At 48.1% G+C, this 23,714-nt stretch overlaps 6 protein-coding genes across 6 annotated transcripts; 3 read left to right on the top strand and 3 right to left on the bottom strand.

The window, feature by feature from the left end:
* Window positions 1-199: 199 nt before the first annotated feature.
* Window positions 200-2,461, bottom strand: EDB91DRAFT_1142076 (uncharacterized protein). The gene is made up of 2 exons (XM_041319036.1): window positions 1,768-2,461; window positions 200-1,699 (listed from the first exon to the last, which is right to left on the bottom strand). Exons 1-2 carry the CDS (start codon window positions 2,299-2,301, stop codon window positions 584-586), a joined length of 1,650 nt encoding a protein of 549 aa, XP_041175715.1. The 5' UTR covers window positions 2,302-2,461; the 3' UTR covers window positions 200-583.
* Window positions 2,462-5,885: 3,424 nt separating this feature from the next.
* Window positions 5,886-6,715, top strand: EDB91DRAFT_501295 (uncharacterized protein). The gene has a single exon (XM_041327489.1). It carries the CDS (start codon window positions 5,984-5,986, stop codon window positions 6,410-6,412), a length of 429 nt encoding a protein of 142 aa, XP_041175716.1. The 5' UTR covers window positions 5,886-5,983; the 3' UTR covers window positions 6,413-6,715.
* EDB91DRAFT_501296 (cysteine protease required for autophagy) lies at window positions 6,716-10,393 on the top strand. Its single transcript, XM_041327490.1, has 5 exons — window positions 6,716-8,144; window positions 8,198-8,387; window positions 8,444-8,660; window positions 8,710-9,309; window positions 9,392-10,393. The coding sequence occupies exons 1-5, from the start codon at window positions 7,019-7,021 to the stop codon at window positions 10,118-10,120; spliced, it is 2,862 nt and encodes a 953-aa protein (XP_041175717.1). The 5' UTR covers window positions 6,716-7,018; the 3' UTR covers window positions 10,121-10,393.
* A 402-nt stretch (window positions 10,394-10,795) lies between these two features.
* Window positions 10,796-13,383, top strand: EDB91DRAFT_501575 (P-loop containing nucleoside triphosphate hydrolase protein). Its single transcript, XM_041327491.1, has 5 exons — window positions 10,796-11,278; window positions 11,330-11,952; window positions 12,003-12,550; window positions 12,599-13,168; window positions 13,218-13,383. The coding sequence occupies exons 1-5, from the start codon at window positions 10,952-10,954 to the stop codon at window positions 13,325-13,327; spliced, it is 2,178 nt and encodes a 725-aa protein (XP_041175718.1). The 5' UTR covers window positions 10,796-10,951; the 3' UTR covers window positions 13,328-13,383.
* Window positions 13,384-13,439: 56 nt separating this feature from the next.
* On the bottom strand, window positions 13,440-15,403 carry EDB91DRAFT_1337407 (uncharacterized protein; the record flags this gene model as incomplete). The annotated part of the gene is made up of 3 exons (XM_041325577.1): window positions 13,440-13,905; window positions 13,956-14,524; window positions 14,648-15,403. The coding sequence occupies 3 exons, from the start codon at window positions 15,401-15,403 to the stop codon at window positions 13,440-13,442; spliced, it is 1,791 nt and encodes a 596-aa protein (XP_041175719.1).
* A 2,169-nt stretch (window positions 15,404-17,572) lies between these two features.
* EDB91DRAFT_1249981 (uncharacterized protein) lies at window positions 17,573-18,288 on the bottom strand (the record flags this gene model as incomplete). Its single annotated transcript, XM_041323167.1, has 2 exons — window positions 17,573-18,118; window positions 18,163-18,288. 2 exons carry the CDS (start codon window positions 18,286-18,288, stop codon window positions 17,573-17,575), a joined length of 672 nt encoding a protein of 223 aa, XP_041175720.1.
* Window positions 18,289-23,714: the final 5,426 nt, after the last annotated feature.

The following is a 23,714-nucleotide window of genomic DNA, read 5'->3' on the forward strand; positions in this document are numbered from 1 at the left end:
CCTTCCAGAAAGGAATATGGTGGCAACAATAATACGGGGCGGGAGCCTGATACCAGGTAATTTGGAGTTCCGTCGGACTCAGATCTCGCTAGATCTGATTTCATCTAATTCGTGCAATGGGCTTTCGAGACGTTTTTTACTACATACTTATAGTACTTACTGGCATCCGCAACACAGCTACTTAGTGCGCATTATTATGCCTTCCGCCATTCCTGGAGAGGCGGCAACCCGTTTGTATTTTTCAACATGTATTTACTTATTTATGAAAATCGCGAGCATACAATACATGTACATAGATATCGATCGACTACATCATAAGTAATTCCAGTAGAAACACTCGAAACACTCGATGATCTAGTAGTTCGTGTGGACAGCTGTTTATAAATTACCCATACGACATGGGGCGCAGCTGTTCCTTGTCCCTCGACATTTGCATGCCTTTTTGAATCTTGATGGGGCGGGGGCCCAAATATCCTTGTTCTGCCACTGCCCTCCAGGGCCGCGCGGAGCGCAGTCGTAGACCTACGACACCCAGGGACCTTGCTGTACAAAGTACTACCCAGGTTCCCTCCGGAAGACGACCCTAGTATAAAACAGCCATCTCAGCACAGACTACTGAAAGCCCAGCAACTGTCATCACGACCAACGGAAGCGCATTCCAGTATGCAAACGTCGCCTGCGATACGATGATGCCCTTCTGCTTGAGGATGCCTCTCCATAGAAGCCCCGCGAGGCTTGCACTGAATGTGAACGACACGGCACCGATATTACTGGCTACGGCAAGTGCAATGGCAGCTGCGCGGATGGTCTGATTGGACAACATAGGAGATGCTGCACGTACGACCTTCGTGAGGAGAATCGTTGCACCAATGTTCGTCCCGGAGATGTTGCACAGGATCACTCCAAGCACGCCGATCAACCAGATGGTGCGGTACATATCCCCTTGAGTGGCACGTAGCAGCCACGTGGCAAAGACGTCTATCCAGCCTTGGTGTGACAGGGCTTCAATTAAGATGAACTGCGAGAACGCAAATGGTACAAGGGCAAAAGGAAGCCGCGGGAGCGCGGTGAAGAAGGTGGGGAAGTGGGTGTGCAGGCGTTTGTGTAGGGCAATGGCATTGAAGCGCCACTGGGCGATGAGGGTCTTGGATGAAGGTGAGGAGGACGGGTTGATCAAGGTGCGATCGGATTCGGGGAAGGAATTCACCTTGTCTGTCGTGGGTAATGGGAGGGTGGGTTGACGATGCCGGCCTTTATGATCTGATAGTGCCTGCACGTCTTGCAGCATGACGCCATCGTCTGGCTGCACTTCACTCTCGTCTGGCCCTTTCTGCCCGCGCCCGAGCATGGGTATCTGCCGGGCAAAGCGGTAGTGGTCCCAGGCAACATCATAGATAAACTTGGCTACAGCAAAAGGCAAGCTAATCTTCCATACGTCAATTCCGAAGAAGCTGACAACCAAACACAGAATGAGCGTGGAGGCGAGCAGGAAACTGCCAACACAGGCACCGATCGGATCTAGAAGGACCGAGCGGGCGTCAAGGTCAGCGGTGTGGTCCAACCTGCGAGGGACGTATTTTGGATCGCGGTATTGACCACCAAGAGCAAAGAAGCAGAAAACGCTGCATGCGATAAATGGGAGGATAGTGTAAGCTGTGAAGGCGGCATTATTTACGCTGAAACCTTCGCAGATGACCACCTGAAATGATCGATTAAGGAATATGGCACATCTGCATTTGAAATCAACCATAAGGAATCAAGACGTACATTAGTAGGGTTCCCAACAAACAGGACCATGCTTGCTGTATTTGCTGCTGCAAACTCGGACATGAGCCAAGAGATATGATTGAGCTCGGCGACTTTTGTATAGTAAACAAGAAAGGCGGTTCCAGAGAGAATGACGGGATCATTTCCGAGCATGATTGACAGCAGGGTAAGCATGATGTAGAAGTAGGTGTAGAGTTTCCAGCCGTTCGAACCACCCTTGTTGCTAACCCAGAAGGCTGCTGACTGGAGGATACCGGTGATGTCGAGGGTGATAGCCATGTAGGCAAGGGAAAAAAAGAGGATGAGAATGTTGTAGGGTTTAACGCCATCTGTACCGACGATGCCTCCGCGAATGACTGCAGGGTCAAGACATTGGGCTGCCCATAGGATCGCAATTGCGATAATTGGGGCGGTTGTCAAATTTATTGGAATACGGGGTATGGGTCGAGGGGTGGGTATAGAGACTGGATAAATCACGAACACAATGGATATGATGAAGACCACCAGGGTGGCGACAGAGTAACCAGTAATCATGAAATAGTAGAATTTAACGTTGACAGCTGGTTTGTGGGTATAATCATGAAAGAGGATTTTTAAGCAAGAGTTATAAGGAGGACTGTCCTGCCATCGCCTAAAATTGGACCCGAACTCATATTAGGTTGACCCTCATTTGTATGTAACGTGTTATCGATCCTTCTCTCTTCGTTTTCCAGAAGTTATTAAGTAACAAGTTGAGCTGCGATACGCTGGCGTTTCACCCTACTAGACGCGCAGGCCGAGTAATTAACTCCCACAACGCACTGCTTTGCACTCTCAAGTCTCAGGCTATCCTCCAATTAATAATTACCGAATGTCAGTTGAAAACTAGCTTTCAGCCGGCTGTGTTCCCCGATCGCATCCATTACTTTTATCGAGCCAAATCAGTGAATGCATCGTGCGTGTAACTAAAAGAACGACCTTGGGAATAACCCTGAAACCGTCCACGGATAAGGAACTTACTTTCTGCATAGAAAACACCACGAACAGCAGGTGGTGTTCTATGTTCATTGGCGCAGGAGTTCTTGAGCCTGTGCTTTTCATATTCTCTTATATCATCATGATAAGGTGTGTCATCGCTACCTTCGAGAAGTGGGCTAAAATTGACAAACAGGATATGGTTCGCTGGAGTGACTCTAGTCGTGTTTTAGTAAGTGGTGCTTACAGCAGCACCGATGCGAACATCGCGAAGGCACAGGTCGCTCTTCTTGATGAGTGGTACTAACCCACAGACCTCGGAGAGCTTGGAGCTTTATTTGTCCAAAGCCACTCTTTTTGTGCTTACTCTGATGCATGGCGTCATATCACACTTGGCAACTCCCGGCAGGCCGAAATCGTTCGCCTCCAACGAGAAGCGTGGTAATTCATGGTGACGCCAGGCCCGTGACGCAATTGCCTGACATATTATTGCGTGCCTGATTTCTATTAACATCACATGAAGCACTGCCCTTTTGACTTGCAGTTACTGTACTGCGCACAGGCAGCACTCGGGGTGTTTTTTAGGGTGAGTGGACTTAGTGGAGATTGACACTTCGGAGTCCGAGAAGGTCACCGAGGTCAGCCAGATGACGTTGGCACTAGTACCAGCTGTGCCGCAGTGAAAAGTAAGTATTCACGAACTACTGTATTCCTTCTATTTGGTTTGAAAAGTGAGAGGCTTTTCGGCGTCGGGCTTCATCTCACCACATCCTATAAAGCAATGGACCCCTTTCCAAGCGCCGTCAATGTTGATATCTCCGTCCAAAAAACGCAGCGCTGCAGCAATCGATTTTATTTTCCCACTAGACTCGGTTCAAAGTTGAAGAGAGCAAGTAATGGAGCGAGGCTCAAGAGCCCCTGATTGCCAATAAAGTCGGTGGGTTGTTGTCTCCGATACTTCTGACGCTCTCGAAAGTTATCTCAACTGGCCCAGGAAATTAAATATAGCTAGTAGCCTGTATCTCCATACCTGTCATTAAGATCAACGAGTAGGAGAACGCCATCCAGTTAAGTATGTTCAACCGTCGTTCAGATAGTGTAGTGACTTGCCTCCACAGTGGCGACTCACACCCTGAGCTTGCACCTTATAGAGGTAATACAGCAACTCGCCTAAGTCAATTCAACTACGTAAGGTCAGGGACAGTGGCGTGAATCGCAAACCTCAATCATTGCGATGTTTTCGGGTCGTACGAGGCATGGCATTTATAACTAGGAAAGGGAGGCACCTGTGTCCCCCACCGCCCCTCGACTGTACGAATGCGGAGGTTCCAGGAGTGCCTTCCAACCGCTGTTATGCTTGGCCGAGTGAGGCGCCTTTGAAGTCCTATTACTATATAAATCCCCATGCGATCCCTGCGCGATGTTAAGGGTATAACAACACGACAATTTACAGTGAGCATAGTTTGCTCTGGTGCGTGTTCCAGGTGTAACAAGTTGATCGCCGTTCACTATGTCTACCTTGCTGTAGAGTATAGATAGCTGATGCTATTCTTGTCAATGAAAGTGCTGTCAATGACCTTGTCAGATGATACACCACCTCCCATGGCACCCTACCGCAGTAAAATTCATACCACGGGCTTCTCACCTCAGTGTCTTTTCGCACGCTAAGGACGAGTTATCAAGCTTTTCAGTTGCGTGTATGAATTCTTGAATGATATGGAGGTTCATGCCGCCGACGCGATCGACGAATCGCCCATGAGTGCGTTGGCGTATGTCTGTCATCGTGGTTATATGCATTTCCGAATTATATGAGTACGAGTTATTTGGCGAATGTCGATAAGGTAAACTGGGACTCATGATCAAATCGACAGAACGAATGCTATGTGTGTGACCTGTTGTCATACTTCTTTTGATCTCATGATGTCCACAGCAATGATCTGTTATAAGGTTTCAAGCACGACCTGCACCTGCAAGGACAAGAATACGCCACAATCTTATCGATCCTATATGTGGGAAACACTATTATGCCAGTGCCAGTGTGAGTTGTATCCACCATTGCATGGGACAAATCCCCGTGACCGAGTATGTCAGAAATATATTTCTGTGCCGGCTGGAGAGACCTTCTGTCTTTCCTTGTCTTCCTTCATGTATGGCGGTATTGGGTGCAATACCAGCATCAAGTTGGAACCATTATGTCACGATGATAAATGCTAAACGTTGCACGGGGATCACAAAGAAGTATATTTCCCCTTGTTTCATAATTCCATTCCCTGACAATTCGACCTAGTTATACAGGGGTTGAGTAGTGTTTCATGGACGAACAGGTACTCTGATCAGAAGTAAAAGCATTACAGATATTTTGTTACATCCAATGCACCCACTGCCCTTGAATTCATCATATCAATTTGTACGATGAACACAGCTGCGTGCTCCATTTCAGCCGTAAGTGATATCTATCATCGCTGCCATTTTTGTACTCAGAGACGCTCAGGAACCTGAGTGTCTCTGAGTCTACGTTGGATATATGGTACTCCAGGGGTGGATCGACAATGCATTCGCCGGCGAGCCTTTAAAGTGAGCTGTTGCTGTTGCTTTGATTAACGGACTGCCACAAATAGGAAATGTGATTCATGAGCCACATTGATCTCTGGGCTCGTTCATGATTGCACGTTGCAGTGGGCCAGGGGGCTCACTCGAGAGGAGTGACCTCAAGCCTCACACAATGGGGGTGCGATAGCAAGGCAAGGTAAAGTGACGACTAAGCTACTACAGTCGGTGCTATATACGACCTCGGAACACCGCTGGGACCCCGGACACTCTGTGGGCAAGCCCCAATCCAATGTGTCTCATAGGTACTTCTGGGTTATCCAACTGGCGCCTTCTACATCGTCATTCCTACGCTGTTTGCATCACAACACTTGGGGTGCTACAGCCATGTTTGGTGGGATGCATTTGTATTAAGCATCTGAATGGGCAGATTGAGAGGAAGGAGCGGGATGCACAGGATATTGACGGGCTTCGGGACTCTATTGGTTTTAGATATTTGGTGCAGTCGAGGATTGGCATGTACGCCACGTCTCTGCATTCGTCACCTTGCGAGGAGCCACTTATTATCTCCTAGGCTATCCCTGTATCGTCATAAAAATGTCCTTTGGTTTGGTAGTCTAAAAGTAGGATTTGAAAGCTGCCAGTCAGCTATTTGAAAGTGTGGGGAGCGTGCAATAAGAATCACAATTCAACCTACGAACTGAGATAGGTATCGATGTTGCAGTTAGTTTTCATCCGTTTGCTTCTTGTTGTGCTTCATATTTTCGGGGAAAATCCCCTGCTCGGCACTCGGCGATCGAATGAAGAAGGCTGCCTCCAGATCAGAATGCACAGCTGCACTGAAATTATCGCGGTACGAGAGCCAGGAGGTGCCGCATGCTCTACGTATATCGCCAAACCACTGCTTGTAAGCCCAAGAGATCCCCGTGACGTCGGTGATCATCTGAGCCGATTTGAATATTCGTGGATACTTCTGGTGCAGTGTCACTACTGTTGCTCACGAGTCTCGTTGGGCGATCGGATGCGAGGTAGCCGCGGTTGCGTATGGCATGTGCCGGGATGCTGGAGACATGCTTACTTATATGGTTTCAAGGATCGAAGGCGCTCGGAGATGCATTGTCTTGACATGGATAAGCATCTTTAGCCTTTAGGAATGTCCAAATCACCAAGTATAAACATATCAGGCCACCACATGCAGCGATGTGTTTTGCATCGAGAGATGATATTTGCCAAAGCGAATAGCATGGGCGTTAACTTGAACCAAGCAATTCTTCTCGGTACAGAGCACCTAATAGGTGAGTAATAACCTGTGCAAAGTGCTGTGAGCAGACACGAATAGAAAGCTCTTGACGAAAGCCTGGGAAGGGAGTGCTCTTGAGTCTTATAATATACTATACTGTGATTCAGTACTCGCTCGATCACCCTCGGGTGAACTGCGAGAATTTTGCCAGTGAGTGAAAATTTGATTGATATTTATCCCTGCAGGTCAGCTTCGAAATACGATTGTTCCGACTCTATTATTCACAATTACCTTGTTGCATGCGCCTGGCAGATTAGTCGAGAAGTCCAAAAGGGAACCATTCTGGCGGGGAAGAGACGTAGAAGTACACCCAAGATTCCGACGAAAACAGTCCGGAGCGGATGCAATAACCAAACACGTCACGAACACAAGCCACAAGCACCTTTCGACACTGTCGCCCACGACGACCAACACCCTTTCCACGACTTCCACCACATTCATGACATATCTATGACTAGCCGACAATCACGCAGCACGCCATCTTCATCCTCTTCCTCGTCTCCGCATAGCTCAAAGTTGTCTAAATTTCTAGCAAAACAGAGCCGGGACAGGTCCAAATCTATGACAGATCCAATCGCAGCTGCTAGCACCGCGTCTATCGCCAGCTCAAGTTCATCGAACTATACGTCCGTGAGCAGTCCCCCACTCTCACAGTACAGCTCGCGAAAGAGCGGTAAATTTGGTGGTGGGAACGTCAACAACAATCCTAGAGAAGACAAGCCAAGCAGCCCGCAGCCTGACCTTGATAGTGAACAGGAGGACTCATTTGACGAAACACCTGTTATCATCGAACCAGCAGATATGCCACGCTTGCGGAATCGCTCAGAACGCCCTCTCAGCATGATGTCTGACATGCATGCTTACACTTCAACATCATCCACACGCATATCGGATCTCCCCACACGACTATCTGGATGGTTATCACATACTTTTACAAACTCATCAACAGACCTATCTCTCCCTTCCATACTCTCTCAGTCAAATTTTACCTCCCAAGCCTCCCCTAAGACCAAGAACTCAGCCTTGCTCACCGCCGCCAAGCACGGCAAAGGTCATCTCGACCGCGCCATGCGCTTTTTACTGGATAGTGATTCTATCCCTAATAAATCCCCAGAGCCCATCTGGCTACTTGGCGTACAACATTCAGGTTACGAACCTCCTCCTACCCCAAGCCGCCGCCCTTCCGTTGAATCTCGCCGCTCCCCCTCTTTCCGTTCTACCACGTCATCCTCAGCCACTGTCTTGCCTGACCCTTCTCTGTCCCAATCTTCGTCCTCTTCCAAAAACCCTGCCAACAATTGGCCACCTGTTTTCTACGCTGATTTTACGTCACGAATATGGCTAACATATCGTAATCAGTTCGCTCCTATACGCGACTCCACACTTTCTGCTCTAGAGTTAGATATGGCTTGCTGCGAGCAGCAGCAACCTGTCTCTTCCAGTCCGCGCCCTAAGAAGTGGCATTGGCCAGGCGGGGGCGAGAAGGGCTGGACGAGTGATGCAGGATGGGGTTGCATGCTCCGCACAGGTCAATCACTATTAGCAAACACCCTCTTGCATTTGCACCTAGGTCGAGGTGATCTTTCCCCTCAAAGCCCATTAAACTCGTCTTGATTGCTCATTATCTAGAATGGCGTCGTCCTCCACAACCGGTACACACAAATGATTATGCCACATATGTCCAGATCATCACATGGTTCCTGGACTCGCCTCTCCCTCAAGCACCTTTCAGCGTACACCGCATGGCTCTTGCCGGAAAGGATTTGGGAAAAGATGTTGGGCAATGGTTTGGACCTAGCACTGCCGCAGGCGCCATAAAGTATTCATTTTCCCTGACATATTCCATTGAATTAATTGATTGACCTGTACACGCAGAACACTTGTACATGCCTTCCCAGAAGCTGGCCTTGGGGTCTCTGTCGCGACCGATGGTGTTATTTATCAATCTGACGTGTACGCTGCGTCAAACGTGCACATTGGCTCACCGCGACGTCATATGAGGGCCGCCTGGGGCGGACGCGCGGTTCTTGTACTTATTGGTATCCGTCTGGGTATTGACGGTGTTAATCCTATCTACTACGAGACTATCAAGGTCAGAGCGTTTGTTTGCGACCTGAGAAACCATCTGACATCTATCCAAGGCGCTCTTTACCTTTCCGCAAAGTGTGGGAATCGCTGGCGGGCGCCCCTCCTCCTCATACTATTTTATGGGCTCACAAGCTGATAATCTCTTCTACCTCGATCCTCATCACGCTCGAACCACCGTACCCATCCGCCCAGCACCTCCACATGACTTCAAACGCGAGATGACCCCAGATTCGGGCCGCCCCCGTACCTCCCACCATCGGGCACCTACCTCACCCTCAAGCGTGCGCACGGGGAGCTCAACGTTCTCATATCACGCACCACTGTCGCCTTCACCGCTGCAGCATCAACTCAGCGCGTCCTCCAACGCGTCAGGCTCCTCTGGCTCGCACCCGCCACGCTGGGCGACCGCGAGCATGTCGATACCTGTGGGAGGATCAGAACTAGACCCACGAGAATTGAGTACGGAGAGTGCCAGCGAGCTGGACCCAGTTGCAGAGCACTACGTGACGCAGTATTCCGCTTCTGAGCTGCGGACGTTCCACTGCGACCGCGTGCGGAAGATTCCACTCAGCGGGCTCGATCCAAGTATGTTGCTTGGGTTCTTGTGCAAGGATGAGGCGGACTGGATTGATCTTCGGAAGCGTGTGAATGAGGTGGGCGTCTTTTTGATATGTACGGGTGTTTTTGGTGTTGATTTTGTCCTTTTTTCTTTTGTTTTCTTCGTGGGAGGAGTAGTTGATGCAGAAGCACAAGACGATATTCACGATCCAGGACGAGCCGCCCTCGTGGCCATCTGATTCGGACGAGTTCATGGGGCTCGAATCCATCTCGGAGCCAGATATCGACCTGGATTTTGACGGCGACGGCGGGGAGCGAGAGGAACGTCCCGAGAACGAAGACCAGTTCTTCGATACTCGCTCTGCCTCCCACTCTCCTATGATAAAAGGCCAGAGCTCAGAGGTCGATACGGAGGAGGATCCTATAGGGCCGATCACCCCTGGCCCCAATTCGATGTTCGAGGTGGACGAACCAGACAAGTCGAAGGAGCACGTGGAGGATTTCGAGGAGATCAGTGCTGAGGACGAGGATGATGATGATGATGACTGGGTAGATCCATCGCTACCCACTCCTCTCGCGCAATCCGTACAGCGGCCTTATGCGCCTCCACTTGAGAAAACGACATCAACGAGCTCCACCAGCAGCGCTGGAAGTGCGGGGAAGGGGAAGAGCAAGAAGTCGGTAGGGAGAAAGTCGAAGAAGACAGCGGTGCCGCTGATGAAGGTGCCAGTGAAGGCTGAGGCGAATTTCCCGTTCCCGCGGTCGTTGGAGGAGAGCGTGCATGACGGGAGGCGTAGCTCCGAAGCGGAGCCGTACGAGAGGCGGATGAACAATGCACGCGCGAGAGACGGGGGGCGTACTGAGAGCGGGGGCGTCAAAGCTATTTTGACGGAGGATATGAGATAGCCCGGGTTCGTGTTGGCTGGTGGTGTTGGGTATGTTTTTTATAGTCCCCGAGCGTCATTTCATTTCGACTTGCAGCTGCCTGTGCTGTGGTGGGACCCATTGTTTTTCTCAGGGCCTGTAACTACTTATGTATGTACTTTTGCCTGGTTGTTCGTAGAGATACCCGTCACGTTAGGCATTGGCTCGATGTGTTATCCATTTCCTTCTCATGGCCTCAGGCTGTCCGACGTCCAGTGGCCGACTACATGATTCAACAACTTAATGTCACGCTCCTCTAGCTCACAAATTCGGTCCATTCTGTGAGGGTCGTTGCCAGTGCATTCAGAGTCCCCGAAAGTCATTTACCTAAATGATCACTGTAAGGAGTCCTACTCCTCTACGCGCCGACTAATGCTTCAGAACAAGACCCAGGCCAACCGATGCAAGAACATTTACACGTGCGATAAGTTGTGTAGGCTTATCGCACTCATTTGTTTTAGTTAGTTATTAGTGGTGTTCAAAGTAACTTACAGCTCTTTGCATAAAGGATGGCACCGGCCAGGCTCCTTCCCAGCCTCCGGTTCGAGTGTAGAGGGCGACATCCGAGGGACATAGATACTTGTTTGATATGTCACATGATACAAGAAAAATTCAAACCCAGCACAACCTTATTCCCCTCACACTCTCACCGGAGGCTGGAACATAACATTTGTAAACAGAGGTCAGCCACAGTGATGGGTGACCGTAGAACTCTAAACAACCAGTTTACACCTAGCGTAGGGTTACGACTTTTCGAATTGATATATTCATTTTTCTGCCTCGGCTAATATTACACCCGCTCCCATATGGGAGATGACAGCTCCTAATCTCCATGAGACGCCCTCGTTATCTGAAATCCGTCTCCGGACAGAGCAAAAATTCGGTGTTCGCCCGTGTCTGTGGCAGCTCAAAGTAGCGCGTGCGCTTCTCCAAGGCAACCAGGATGTACTGTGTATTGCAGGGACTGGGATGGGGAAGACACTGGGCTTCTGGATTCCATTACTGTTCCGTGTCAATAGCATTCAGTTGGTTGTTACCCCATTGAACTTACTTGGTAAACAAAATGCCACATCTCTCGCCAAGGCTGGAATCCGCGCCATAGCTATTAATGCAGAAACTGCTAGTGCTGCAAATTTTTCGGTCAGTGTTACTTTGAAATCTGCGGAAAACTTACCACTCACATAACAGTAGGCAATCAAAGCCTTGAAATACCGCGCCATTGCAGTTAGTCCTGAGCAGATCATGAAACCGAACGGCGACTTTGAAAAACTTCTCAAAGACCCGCTTTTTTCTCGTTACCTTGTGAGTATCGTTATCGATGAAGCGCACTGCATCACTGAATGGGGAGAGTTCCGTCCGGAATATCGAGAATTAGGCCGCCTTCGTTACATCCTGCCATCAAATGCGTTAATCATGATCACTTCCGCTACCCTCACGAAAGCATCGCTGACAAGTACCACCCGACTTCTCCATATGCATGCTGACAAGATGATTACAATACGTCGCTCAAGTGACCGCCCGAACATCAAGATTGGAGTCAAAAAAATCAAACACGCACTGAATAGCTATGCCGATCTTGCTTTCCTCATTCCGACGGGCTGGAAGGTTGGTGATCCCCCGGTGCAGAAGTTCTTGATCTTTTTTGACAGCATCCCGGATGCCATAAATGCGACTCTATACCTGCGCAAATGCTTACCAACCAATATGCAAGATAAGATTAAGTGGTTCAATGCGGACATGACAGGAGGGTACAAAGATGCGGAGCTCACGAACCTTATATCGGGAGATACGTGGGGCTACTGCACAACAGATTCATTTGGAATGGTAAGTGTGTTCCATCAGACGTATTCACAAATTAACTTACCAATCAGGGAATGGATGTTCCCGACATCATGCTAATTATTCAGTGGCGAGCATCATGCAAGCTATCCACTCTTTGGCAGTGGTTTGGGCGTGCAGTACGGGATCAAAGCCTTCTGGGCACTGCATTGTTGTTCGCAGAGAAGGAGCACTTTGATGATGAACGACAAGCTAAACTGGCGAGAAAAAAGGCATGGGAGGCGACGCGGAAGAGAAAGGGTGATAACTTACCTACATCAACGTCGAAGCGCCGTGCCGTGAATCCGTCAAATTCTCAGGCGGGCGATTCCCGCGCACTGCAGACTATCAGCAATGGCAATGGTAATGAGTCTGATGAGTCTGATGAGGATGTTATACCTCCCATAGATGCAGGCCTGCAGGGGTTAAAGGACTTGGCGAAGGACGCTGGAGAACCTGTGCAGAAATATAATGGAAAGCGACAAAAGCCGAGTCTTGATCCATCAATGGATTATCTGATTAACGCGGAGAAATGTACTGGACTGATGTGCCGCAGGAAGGTCTTTGACATTAGCTTTGATAACGACACTGCTGGTGAGAAATGTGATGCGTGATGTAACAATAGGTACTCACTTATCTCAGATTCCGACCATTTGGACTGCAACACCGAGCAAGCATCAGGGTGTGAAAGGTGCTGCCTCTCTCAACCGACTATCTGCTGCGATATCCACCACCCCGATCATTTTACCCAGTACACTTCTCATATTGAAAAACCAACAACGATGCCTCAGCGCTGCCGCATTACCAAGTACGAGAAGACCACAAAAGACTTCACCTTCCAAGACGCACTAGATGAGTGGCGTGAGCAGAAGACAGTTGAGGTATATGGCTGGTATCACCTCAACGACCTCGGCCCTACTGTTGTCATGCCAAACGCTATGTTGGATCGCATCGTCGACTGCGTACATCACCACAAGATCCAGAACATCCTTGATTTGAAGAAGGAGACGGGTTGGACAGATGTAGAGAACTTTGGGGAGGAGGTTATTACTCTTATCAAGAAATATATGCCGCTCCCCCATCCTGTGCTATTCACAACAACACCACTTACTAGGCCTGGACCTGTCCAACCTCAACCTCTTGCCCCAGTCCCTGCCGCTGTTGAAAGACGAAGGAACCGGTGTAGTGCTTGCAGTCTTGAAGGACATAATGGTATGTTGTCTTCATTTTTGACGGCTTCTGTCACACTGACTTATTGTAGCCCGCAATCGTGTGTGCAATAGGCACCCATCACGCTCAGGACAGAACAAAGAGAATGCTACAACACTCACATCCACGCTCACACTCGCTCAAGGCAGTCGTACAGCTTAGACTCGTAATAATGTTTATACTATAGCTCCATTAATATGTCCTCAATTTCCGCCCCCTTTTCTCTAACATCCATCTCATTAGATTCGTCATTAGACTCGTAATAACTTTCGTACTATAGCTCCATCAATATGTCCTCGATTTCTGCCCCCTCTTCTCTAACATCCATCTCACTAAATTCATTGGTACTCTCACCACGAGCTGCTTTTTCCATCATATCCCTTCCTTTGTCAATGAGGTCAGGGATCTCGCAACGCGTTTTTCTACCTAGTACCACAGTATGCGGGGATTGCGCTGCCATCTTGATAGATAACCCTTCAAATGTCTTCGTCATATTTGGGGCAGCATGGTTCGTTGTAAGGTGGGCGTGCAGGAAATTCTTTTGCACCATGACTTGAATGTTTCGATAGGCCTGGACTAGAGGAGATTCAAGGAAGATTCGCTCTACTGTGCGGTTTGACCCCTTCCCACCATTCTTCACCTTCGTAAACAGGTTGTTTAGCTCGACACACCAATCAACTGCTCGCCACTTCATTGCCTTTCCATTTGGGTTGATGAGGATGTGGTAACGCACAGTGCGCCTATGAAGCTGTCAGCTCTCGATCGATGACGCCACCAAAAATGCACGTACTTTAGGCCGGCAGGAAAAACAAAGTGCGTGTTGATCAAGAAGTTTGTCATGTGCGTAGCATATTTATGTTTTCCTGTGGCCTTCAGGATTGGAATCCATGCTACAATAGACGTCTCTACTCGCCCAATATCTCTGCGGTTCATCGAGTAAGATAACTCCTCATAGAGGAGGAAATATTTGTTGAGTAGGAGTGCGTTTTCATGTTGCATATCCTGCTGCTCTCGAGGCTTACGGCGCATCCATAGCAACTTGTGATTTGCGACGTATTTCAACGCTATCTCATTTGCGATGATCTTTAACTCGTCAAGGGTTGGTTCGGAGGCTGCAAATGCCTCGAGGCTTGCATGACTTGGATCTATACTCGCTACATGAGCTCGCCAACAATCAAGCCGCCGACATATGCCAGCATAGCCTATCAGTTGGTGCATCCGCCGGAATCCTGGCTTCAAGCAGTACGTTCCCGTCTCCTTAGGTCGAAGCTGTGTTACATCGCGCATTAAACTTGTTGTGTCCTCTCGAGCTGCCAATGGCTGCAGGAAGATGCGCCAAATGGCATCAGCGCATGCCATCTTCAGGTGGAACAGTCCAGGAATGAAGATAATGTGCTGAAACCGACTCCATGGAGTCGCCTCTAATGATCGTCAAAGTTGTGCTGACTGCAGCCGTTCTCCAGTTCCGAGGTCGCCATGAACCAAGATAACATATTGTGAGATGTCGGGATTGTCAAGGATGTCAGCATCAGGATCATAGACGCCGCCCTGCACCAGTAGTTCCATGACTGTGCGAATGTTACCGCTGACAGTTGAGTTATTGATGTCCATAGCACGTGCAGCTGTGATTGGTGTTTTAATTAATGGTATCTCTTCAACAGCTTCGGCCTCGGGGACTTCAGATTGAAAACGACGAAAGTACAATGGCCCGTGTTCGCACAAGTCCAACAAGAACATCCGGGCATTGAACTGATCACGTCGGGAGAGTTGGGGTGTGGAGTCATCCCGTGATTCCAGGTGGATATGCAAAAGATCCTTCCATGATCTTTTTGGCGGTAGCATGGTTGGCTGTGCATGGGGATTGAGCATTGACCGTCTCCACAACTCCTCTGAGCACTTTAAGTCATCTGTGGTGACTCCATGCTCCAATGGAAATAGTAAACCGGAGGTGAGGTGCTTTAATGATTCATTTGACTTCTCGGCCTGAGGAACTTGAGATTTTAGGTCGACATCAAAGTTATCATAAGCATATGATGTGAGTAGGGATTTTCCAATGGTTCGGAGAGTATTTTGCGACTTGGCTGACAGCGATTGAATAGCAGCGCGGATTGAGTTAGTAGATATCGAGATTCCGATGTGTGAGAGCGTGTCGATGACTTTCTGAGGGGTATGTGTTGACTGTAGGAAGATACCAAGTACACTTTGTAAGGCATTCGACCTCTGGTTCGTGCTTTGCATCAATATACTAAGTATAACAACGCGTTTCTGATTTTTGTTTGTTCAGATTCATTGTAAAGATAGGGGCGATGCTTATGATCGTAATGATTGCAGCGTGCCGCAAGGTTTGTTTGTTACTATCATCCGGCGTAGTGCATGACGTGAGCCCATTGATAAAACCCTCGAGATCTATCTCATCTAAATCATCCAATAGCTGTCATCTTCCTCGTGTACTATCCCAGAGCTGTTCCCAAGCATATTTCCCATGAGAACATCACCATCAGTGTCCTTTGCCTCGCATGAATCATCAGCCCTGAGTAGACACCCAAGTAAATCCCACAGCATGGGTGCGCAAGACTGCATTTCTCTGCCCATCTCCTCGACACTAAAGTCCTCTACCTGTTGTGTGGTTGTGTGCGATGGTCCTGAAGTGCCAACCCCCTTCTTCCGATGAGATTAATTTAATCTCTCTGATGTATTGCTCTCTTGTAGCTCGGTTGGCATATTGCAATATGTCAGCCTGACTGAGAAGGATGTTCAGTGCAAAGCATCGAAAGATTTCATTACAATGGACAAGAAGGTCTTCGACAAGATGATGTCCATTATATTGTTGATTTTGTAGAATTGATAGGATGAACTGAGAGGCACTTAAGTTGCAGTCCTGTAGCGCTGCAATCACATGGTGTCCATATGGGAGCGGGTGTAATATTAGCCGAGGCAGAAAAATGAATATATCAATTCGAAAAGTCGTAACCCTACGCTAGGTGTAAACTGGTTGTTTAGAGTTCTACGGTCACCCATCACTGTGGCTGACCTCTGTTTACAAATGTTATGTTCCAGCCTCCGGTGAGAGTGTGAGGGGAATAAGGTTGTGCTGGGTTTGAATTTTTCTTGTATCATGTGACATATCAAACAAGTATCTATGTCCCTCGGATGTCGCCCTCTACACTTGAACCGGAGCCTGGGAAGGAGCCTGGGCACCGGCGTGAAATTTTCAGTTCAATTAGGAAATGTTAGACTTAGTGAAATTTTGCTCATTGTACACTCACATCCCCTGTAATTCATTATCATCATGCCACTTATGACTATTCCTGCCTCCAAAAAACACAAGAGTCTGCTAGAGCATGACAGTGACCTTGATTCCAATGGGTCTGATGAGGACGATACTGTAGAGTTACGACTGTAACTTCGTCACGCGTCCCACCCCACAGCGAATCGAATCTATTTGATGTGACGGTCACACTAAATTTTGGGGAGCGAAGCTATTTTGTGACAAGCGGTAAAACAGGAAAAATCACCAACAAAATTGCTACAGACAAGTTAGCACTAACTTAGCAGTGCAACCAAAAATCGTTATATAGGGTATTGGCTATGCATCTGTGCTGTCCTCTCCCTCACCTGTGTTCGAGGCCTCAGCGGCCTGAGTATTTCCTGCAACCTCTGACTCACATGGAATGCAGCTGACCATCATTTTATCCATTCTAAATGTGCCCATAGCGGAGGGCCCAAGGCAACGATGTGAGGATCTTTTGGTCCATATCACCACCAAAAGGAAGAGAGAAGATTGTTGCACCGAGTCGGGTTGCAAACCCAAGTCAGTCGGGGCGAAGCTAACTTGGATAGGTCACACGTCACAAGGGCCTACAAAGCTGCGAAGCTAAGTGTGACATGGTCACACCCGAAAGGGCGCGAAGCTATGGTTGTAACTCTACAGTATTTGACATCGCTGGTTTCATGCCAGAGCTTCAAAATCCGAAACCAAGTGCGTCTGGAAAATCCTGCAGCAATCTAGGATATCATGAAGGCTTAGAAGGTTCCAGTTCATGGAGTTGGATTGCTGCAAGTTTCACATCATGACTGATCTTGCGAAATCCCATGTTGCGAAGATGATAATATAAGGGTAGTATGAGCATACACAAGGAAAATTTCACACCAGTGCCATCCTTTATGCAAAGAGCTGTAAGTAACTTTCGGAAAGTTTGCTAAGCTTGGTAAATTTTGGTAAGACACACTACAAATTGTTCTGAAAACTCTGACATAAGTATGGCTCAGATCGGCATGGAAAGTGGACTTCGAAAAGAGACTTAGTGTTGAAAGACGATGCAGTGATGGGATAAGCAATGAGAAGTAATACAATTGTGTGAGATATGTAGAAACTAGTTCACTGTGCCCTGTATTGGATCACACCCTTCAAAGGACAAAATCCGGCTGCACAACTAACTCATGTCTGTTATGAGGGGGAGGGTGAGTGTAGCTGAACTGTGGGGAGGACTGAGTGCTGGGGGGAGCGGGTGCGCCATAGTTGAACTGTGGGGAGGACTGAGTGCTGGGGGGAGGGGGGGGCACCATAGTTGAACTGTGGGGAGGAAGCAGCACTGCCGTCACCACGAGGGTTGAAAGGAGGGGGGCGTGAACTAGTTGGGCTGCCTGCAAAAGGGCTGGGAGGGGGGGGACTGCTGAATTGTGGGCTAGTGCTGCTGCCATCCGCAGGATGGCTATAGTGATATTGCAGGGAAGCACTACCGCCCGCAAAGCTGCCAGAGGAGGGGGGAGATAGCCAGATTGTTGGGGGTGATCATTGATGCCCCCCTGGGCATGGGGGGAACACATTGAGGGATCCTCCTCAAAGATAACAGCTTTCTTGTCAAGACTGTAAGGGATGACTGCAGCAATGAGTGTTCCTCCTCCAAGATTGAAAATGAGGACATTGTGCTTCGCCAAGACCATAAGGGAGGGCTGCAGGCAATGAGTGTTCCTCCTCCAAGATCAAAAATGAGGACATTGCGCTCGCCAAGACCATAAGGGAGGGCTGTGGCAATGAGTGTTCCTCCTCCAAGATCGAAAATGAGGACATTGCACTTGCCAAGACCGTAAGCAGTAGGTATTGCAAATGACGGATGTATCATTTGAAGAGGATGTGATGGAGGGTTGCAGGAGAGGGCATACAGAGTCAGAAAGGATGAGTAGTGCAGTGATCAGACCTTGAGGCAAACAACACACAATGCTACCAAGTCAAATTAAAACTCCGACCAGCATTATCTGACTTTCCTTTTTCAGCCCACCCCCTCAATATCAGGTCAATATGATAAGGATCTCTTGCACATCCACCATGCCTCGTCAATCCCTGCGAGGTGAACTCCATCAGATCTTGGATCAGGCTGAGCTTGCCTTAGCCAGGTCAAGATATGAGCATGCAGTCCAACATATCAACAACTCAGATAGGAGTATGGACACATCTAGTGATGAATCACTATCTGATCTTGATTTCATGGTGATCACTCCTTCATCTCCAATTTCCCCATTTTTACCCAACATGGCTGATCTCTCGGACTCCTCTGACTCCTCCAACTCCTCCGACTCCTCTAGTGATGTGTCTGATCACATTACTGCCCATTACAACCGACTTCAAGACACAATTGCAGCCCTCCATGACGAGATTGATAGGGCTCGTGTTCTTCATCGCCCTGATGCACCCCCCCTTCGAGCTCCCCAACTAGAACTCCTTCATGATTTTGGGGAGTCCCAGCCTCATTTATTTTGCAAGAAATTATGCATTGATCCTGACATCTTTGATGACATCCTTGACCAGATATCCAATCATTGTATTTTTACCAATCAGTCCAATAACCCCCAGCTCCCTGTTGCTATCCAACTTGCTATCTTTCTCAACCGCGCTGGCCACTATGGCAATGCAATATCCCCAGAAGATGTTGGCCAATGGGCAGGTGTCAGTGTTGGCTCTGTCATTAACTGCACCAATCGTGTTATGGTCGCTCTCCTTGACCAGCATGACACATTCATATCTTTCCCTGCTCTTGATTCAGAGGATGCTGAGAAAGCTTGGCAATATGCTGTGGTCAGGTCCTGTCCTGAATGGCGGAATGGTATTCTAGCAATTGATGGTTCTACGGTTGTAATTTATGCTAAACCTGGTCTCTCTGGTGAGAGTTTTTATGACCGAAAATCTCGCTATTCCCTCAACTGCCAAGTAAGTTTTTCTCTTTTTTTTCTATGGTAAAAAATTAAATAAATTATAGGCAGTTATCATGCCTCACAACCTTCTCATAGTTGACTATTCCCTTGGCCACCCTGGAAGTGTGCATGATGCATATGCCTTCCAGTCCACTCATATTTATCACGAGCATGCAACTCTTCTCTCAGATGATCACTGGGTTTGGGCTGACAGTGCATATCTACTGGAGATGTGGTGTATTCCCCCTTTCAAGAAACCATGCAATGGAAGGTTGACGGGTAATCAGAAGAGCTTTAATGTCACCCTTTCTAGGGTATCTCCTTATTTTTCTGCCTTTTATTTACTGTATACTGATTTTGTATTTTATTAGATCCGTGTTCGTGTTGAACACGCCTTTGCTGCTTTGAAAGGGTGTTTTCAATCACTCCGAGAGCTTCGGCACCCAATTGCTAACAAAAAGCACCTTATGACTACTGTGGCCTGGGTTCAGTGCTGCATTATCCTTCATAACATGATTATTCGCTTTGAAGAGAAATGCAACTCCAATGGATTGGGCCATTAGTGAGGGCCCAGGAGATATGCCACAAGAGGTTGAAGAGCCAGATGGTGATGAAGTAGTGGGTGATAGGTCTTATGAAGGGACACCAGGTCAGGCTTGTAGAGCATGTTTGATGGATCAACTTTTCAATAGCCCTCATTCTAATGTACAACATACATAAGGCTAGCAATCATATCATTGTATTCATAGGTAGCATATGTAGGGTACATGAAACATATCAAGGCATACAAAACATATGTAGTGGGATAGTAGCACAAATGAACAAACAGCCCAGTGGAGCAGCCCCCTCAAGATGCAGCATTACTACCTTTGGTCTGCTCATCCAGCATGAGTTTCTTGTACTCGATCCTGAGACGCAATGCCGCCGCCTCCGAATCCCAAGCCCTAGACTCAGCATCGTGAAGGCAAATCTCCATGGTTTTCACCTCTTGTTCATGCTGATGGTCAACTTTTGCATCTGCACAGATGATGGCATGCTCGTCGCGTATAAATTCATGCTCTTTGTCCTCACAGTAAATATCCAGCTTCGCCATGGTGCGGTCATTCTTCAACTCATACCGTGTCTTCACCAACGGCTCCCTTGATGCACTCTCTGATGTCTTACCTGAGGTGATGCTCTCAACCTCGTCATTCAACATCTCAACTTGCTTGCGAATGTCAGAACGGATCCACTTCTTGTTGGTCGCCTTGCATTTCCCTTTTGACACTGATGTCTCTGGAGTCGAAGACGACTGGGAAGGAGGCATGCTGGAGCAAGTGTGTGCTGAAGAGTATGATGATGCAGTCAATGAAGGTTTGGTGCTCGTGCGGACGCTGCCAGTTTTGGACAGGAACACACTGCAGTTGTTGTACGTGGAGGTGCAGGGCATCTGTGGAACTGTGGGTGGGGGAGCAGGGGGAGGCGATGGAGATGAAGGAAGCTGTCACTTGTTCATGATGCTGGCCCTGGGTGGGCTGTCGAGGCTCACAGCATTTGTGTCACGATCATCATATTCATCCATCCCATCCATGGTAAAAAGAGCAATATCAAAATCATCTTCAGCCTGAGGTGCCGTGCCCAGAGGGGGATGTGAGAGAGGGTATGATTTGCGAGGGGGAAGGTGAGTGCGGCTGAACTGTGGGGAGGACTGAGTGCTGGGGGGAGGGGGGGCGCCATAGTCAAACTGTGGGGAGGACTGAGTGCTGGGGGGAGGGGGGGGGCACCATAGTTGAACTGTGGGGAGGAAGCGGCACTGCCATCACCATGAGGGTTGAAAGGAGGGGGGCATGAACTAGTTGGGCTGCCTGAAAAAGGGCTGGGAGGGGGGGGACCGCCAAATTGTGGGCTAGCGCTGCTGCCATCTACAGGATGGCTATAGTGATATTGCAGGGAAGCACCGCTGCCCGAAAAGGCACCAGAGGAGGGGCGCGGATAGCCAGATTGCAAGCTACCGCCTGCAAAGGCGCCAGAGGAGGGGGGCGGATAGCCCAATTGTGGGAGGGCACCAGTGCTACTGCTTGCTGAAGGACCAGCAGAGGATGGGGAATAGCCAGATTGTTGGGGATGATCAGCTATTCTCCCCCCCTGAGTGTGGGGGGGAGCAGGGCTGCCCATGAGGGTGCTGGAAGGAGGAGGAGTACTGCGGACCTGTGATGAGGCATTACCGGTGTCTGCTGTGCTTACGAGTGAGAAGAAATGGGCAGCATGATCCACCCTGGGCTGTGAAGAGATTGTTGGTGCTGCGAATGACGGGTTGGACCCCCAGATTGCTCGAAGATCGTTGAACCAAGGACAATCACAGTCAATCTCCTCTGTAAATATTATCAGTATAATTAAATAAATTTATGCGACATACGCACCCTTCAAATTTGCAGCAGCATTAGCGTCGAGGGGAACAACACCAGCACCGGTTCTGTGTAATTTATCGCAGAGGGGATGCCAGACCTTCTTGAGACTTGAAGTGATATGATCAGCATATAAATTTTGGAACAGGGAGAGGACAACTTACGCGGAAATGCGGTATGCTACTGAGTCATGAAATTTATCCTGCAGACATGCAGACCGATGAGGTCGTGGTTGTAGGGCAGGCATGTTTTTCGAACCCCAACGTGCATGCTGAGTGAGCCGTGCATGATCGTCATTCACAGAAGGTTTCAATACTTTTCTTGGCCATGTTTTACCAAGATTTACCAAGATTTACCGAGCTTAGCAAACTTTCTGAAAGTTACTTTGAACACCACTATTGGCAAGCTATTGGTTATTATGTAGTTGCTAAGTTTGTGTATTTGATAAATTACAGCTTTGTGCATAAAGCTAAAGGTTGACAGTACTCATGTGATTTGGGTCAACAAGGAAATAAAATAAAATAAAACCCTAAGTGCTTAGTGCTCATGTTCAACACTATGCCATTCCAAAAAATAAGTTGGAATATCAAACTTCATGAACAGAATATTGACAAAACTAGATGATATTCCATGACTATCCTACCATTCCTAGATTTATCCACCGATGTCCCACTTCCAACTGTATTTGTCCACATCTATTTGTGCCTATCTAACACTCATCTAGTGTTGTGTGGGCCAGGCTTGGGCCTGGGCTTGAGTGGGTATGGGCTTCCTAATATTTTGGCCCAGTCCTGACATTGGGCTTGGGCTGGGCTGAGCTTGGGCTGAAGCCTGGGCCTGAAAATATAAAATAACTGAACATGTCCTACTAACATTGGTGAGTGCTCATTGGATAGCACCGTGCAACAATGAAACACAGACTTGCAACATCATTCTACTCTATTTTAATCCCAGTCATACCATACTATCTTCACCTGAGTTCTCTGTACACCCATCAAGTAGCTCATCATCCTCATCTGCAGGATCTTCAGTCAATGACAAAGGTCCTGACTTGCAGAAGACCAGGTCATGATGGAGAAGGCATTTCATTACCTGTAATGCCTCAACAACATCACCCTTGAGACGGTTCTGGCACTTTGTAATTGTTAACGCAGCTAATGAAAATGCCTGCTCACTTGAGACTGATGAGGCCATGATTCCTAAAAAGTCTTGAGCAATGGCCGTCCAGACTGGCCCATAGCTAGTTGCATTTAACTATAAATAAATTTAGTATCTTCGTTGAGTAATTGAATCAGGGTATAAGAATGACTTACCCCCCACCACTGTTCAATTGTCTGCTTTTCAGCAAGCTGGTCAAATGTATTCACATAGTAGTTGAAGTCCTGAAGCCAAGGTTTCTGTGGGTTGATTGACAATGCCACTGCAGATGGAGCTGAAATGTCATTATTGTCATCTTCTGTGTTATCATCACTAAGTTCCTGCAGAAGCCAAGTAACTTTGGTGCCAGCTTGGTAAATTTAGAATTACATAGTTAATAATAGTTATACTAATAATACTACTATGTTGCTAAAAATGTAAACTAAGTATTGATCTCATCAATCCATTGTTCTAGACATTGCGATAAACACATTGAAAGATAATTGAAGTACTTGCCTGACAAGATGGCACCGCAGCAAGTTGTACGTCAATTGTTCTGGTGTCCAATTGTGTGTGTATGCTGACTTTGTGCATGATCAGTGTACTTATCATGCACAAAAGACAGTTGCAGCAAGGAAGAGGGAGAAAGAGAGAGGGAGGGAGAGGGCAAGGGAGAGGGCAAGGGAGAAGGAGGAGGAAAGGGAGAAGGAGAGGGAGGTGAATACTGCCAGTGCCAGACTGAGGTGGTGCCAAAAGTTGGTGGATCTCTTCAAACTGTGGCAGATTGATAATGTAAGCATTCCTAGCCCAAACATGTGCACCTGGGTGTCTGAATGTGA

The sequence above is a fragment of the Suillus paluster genome (assembly GCF_016628075.1).
Source record: "Suillus paluster strain FC165 chromosome Unknown EDB91scaffold_38, whole genome shotgun sequence".
NCBI lineage: Eukaryota > Fungi > Basidiomycota > Agaricomycetes > Boletales > Suillaceae > Suillus > Suillus paluster.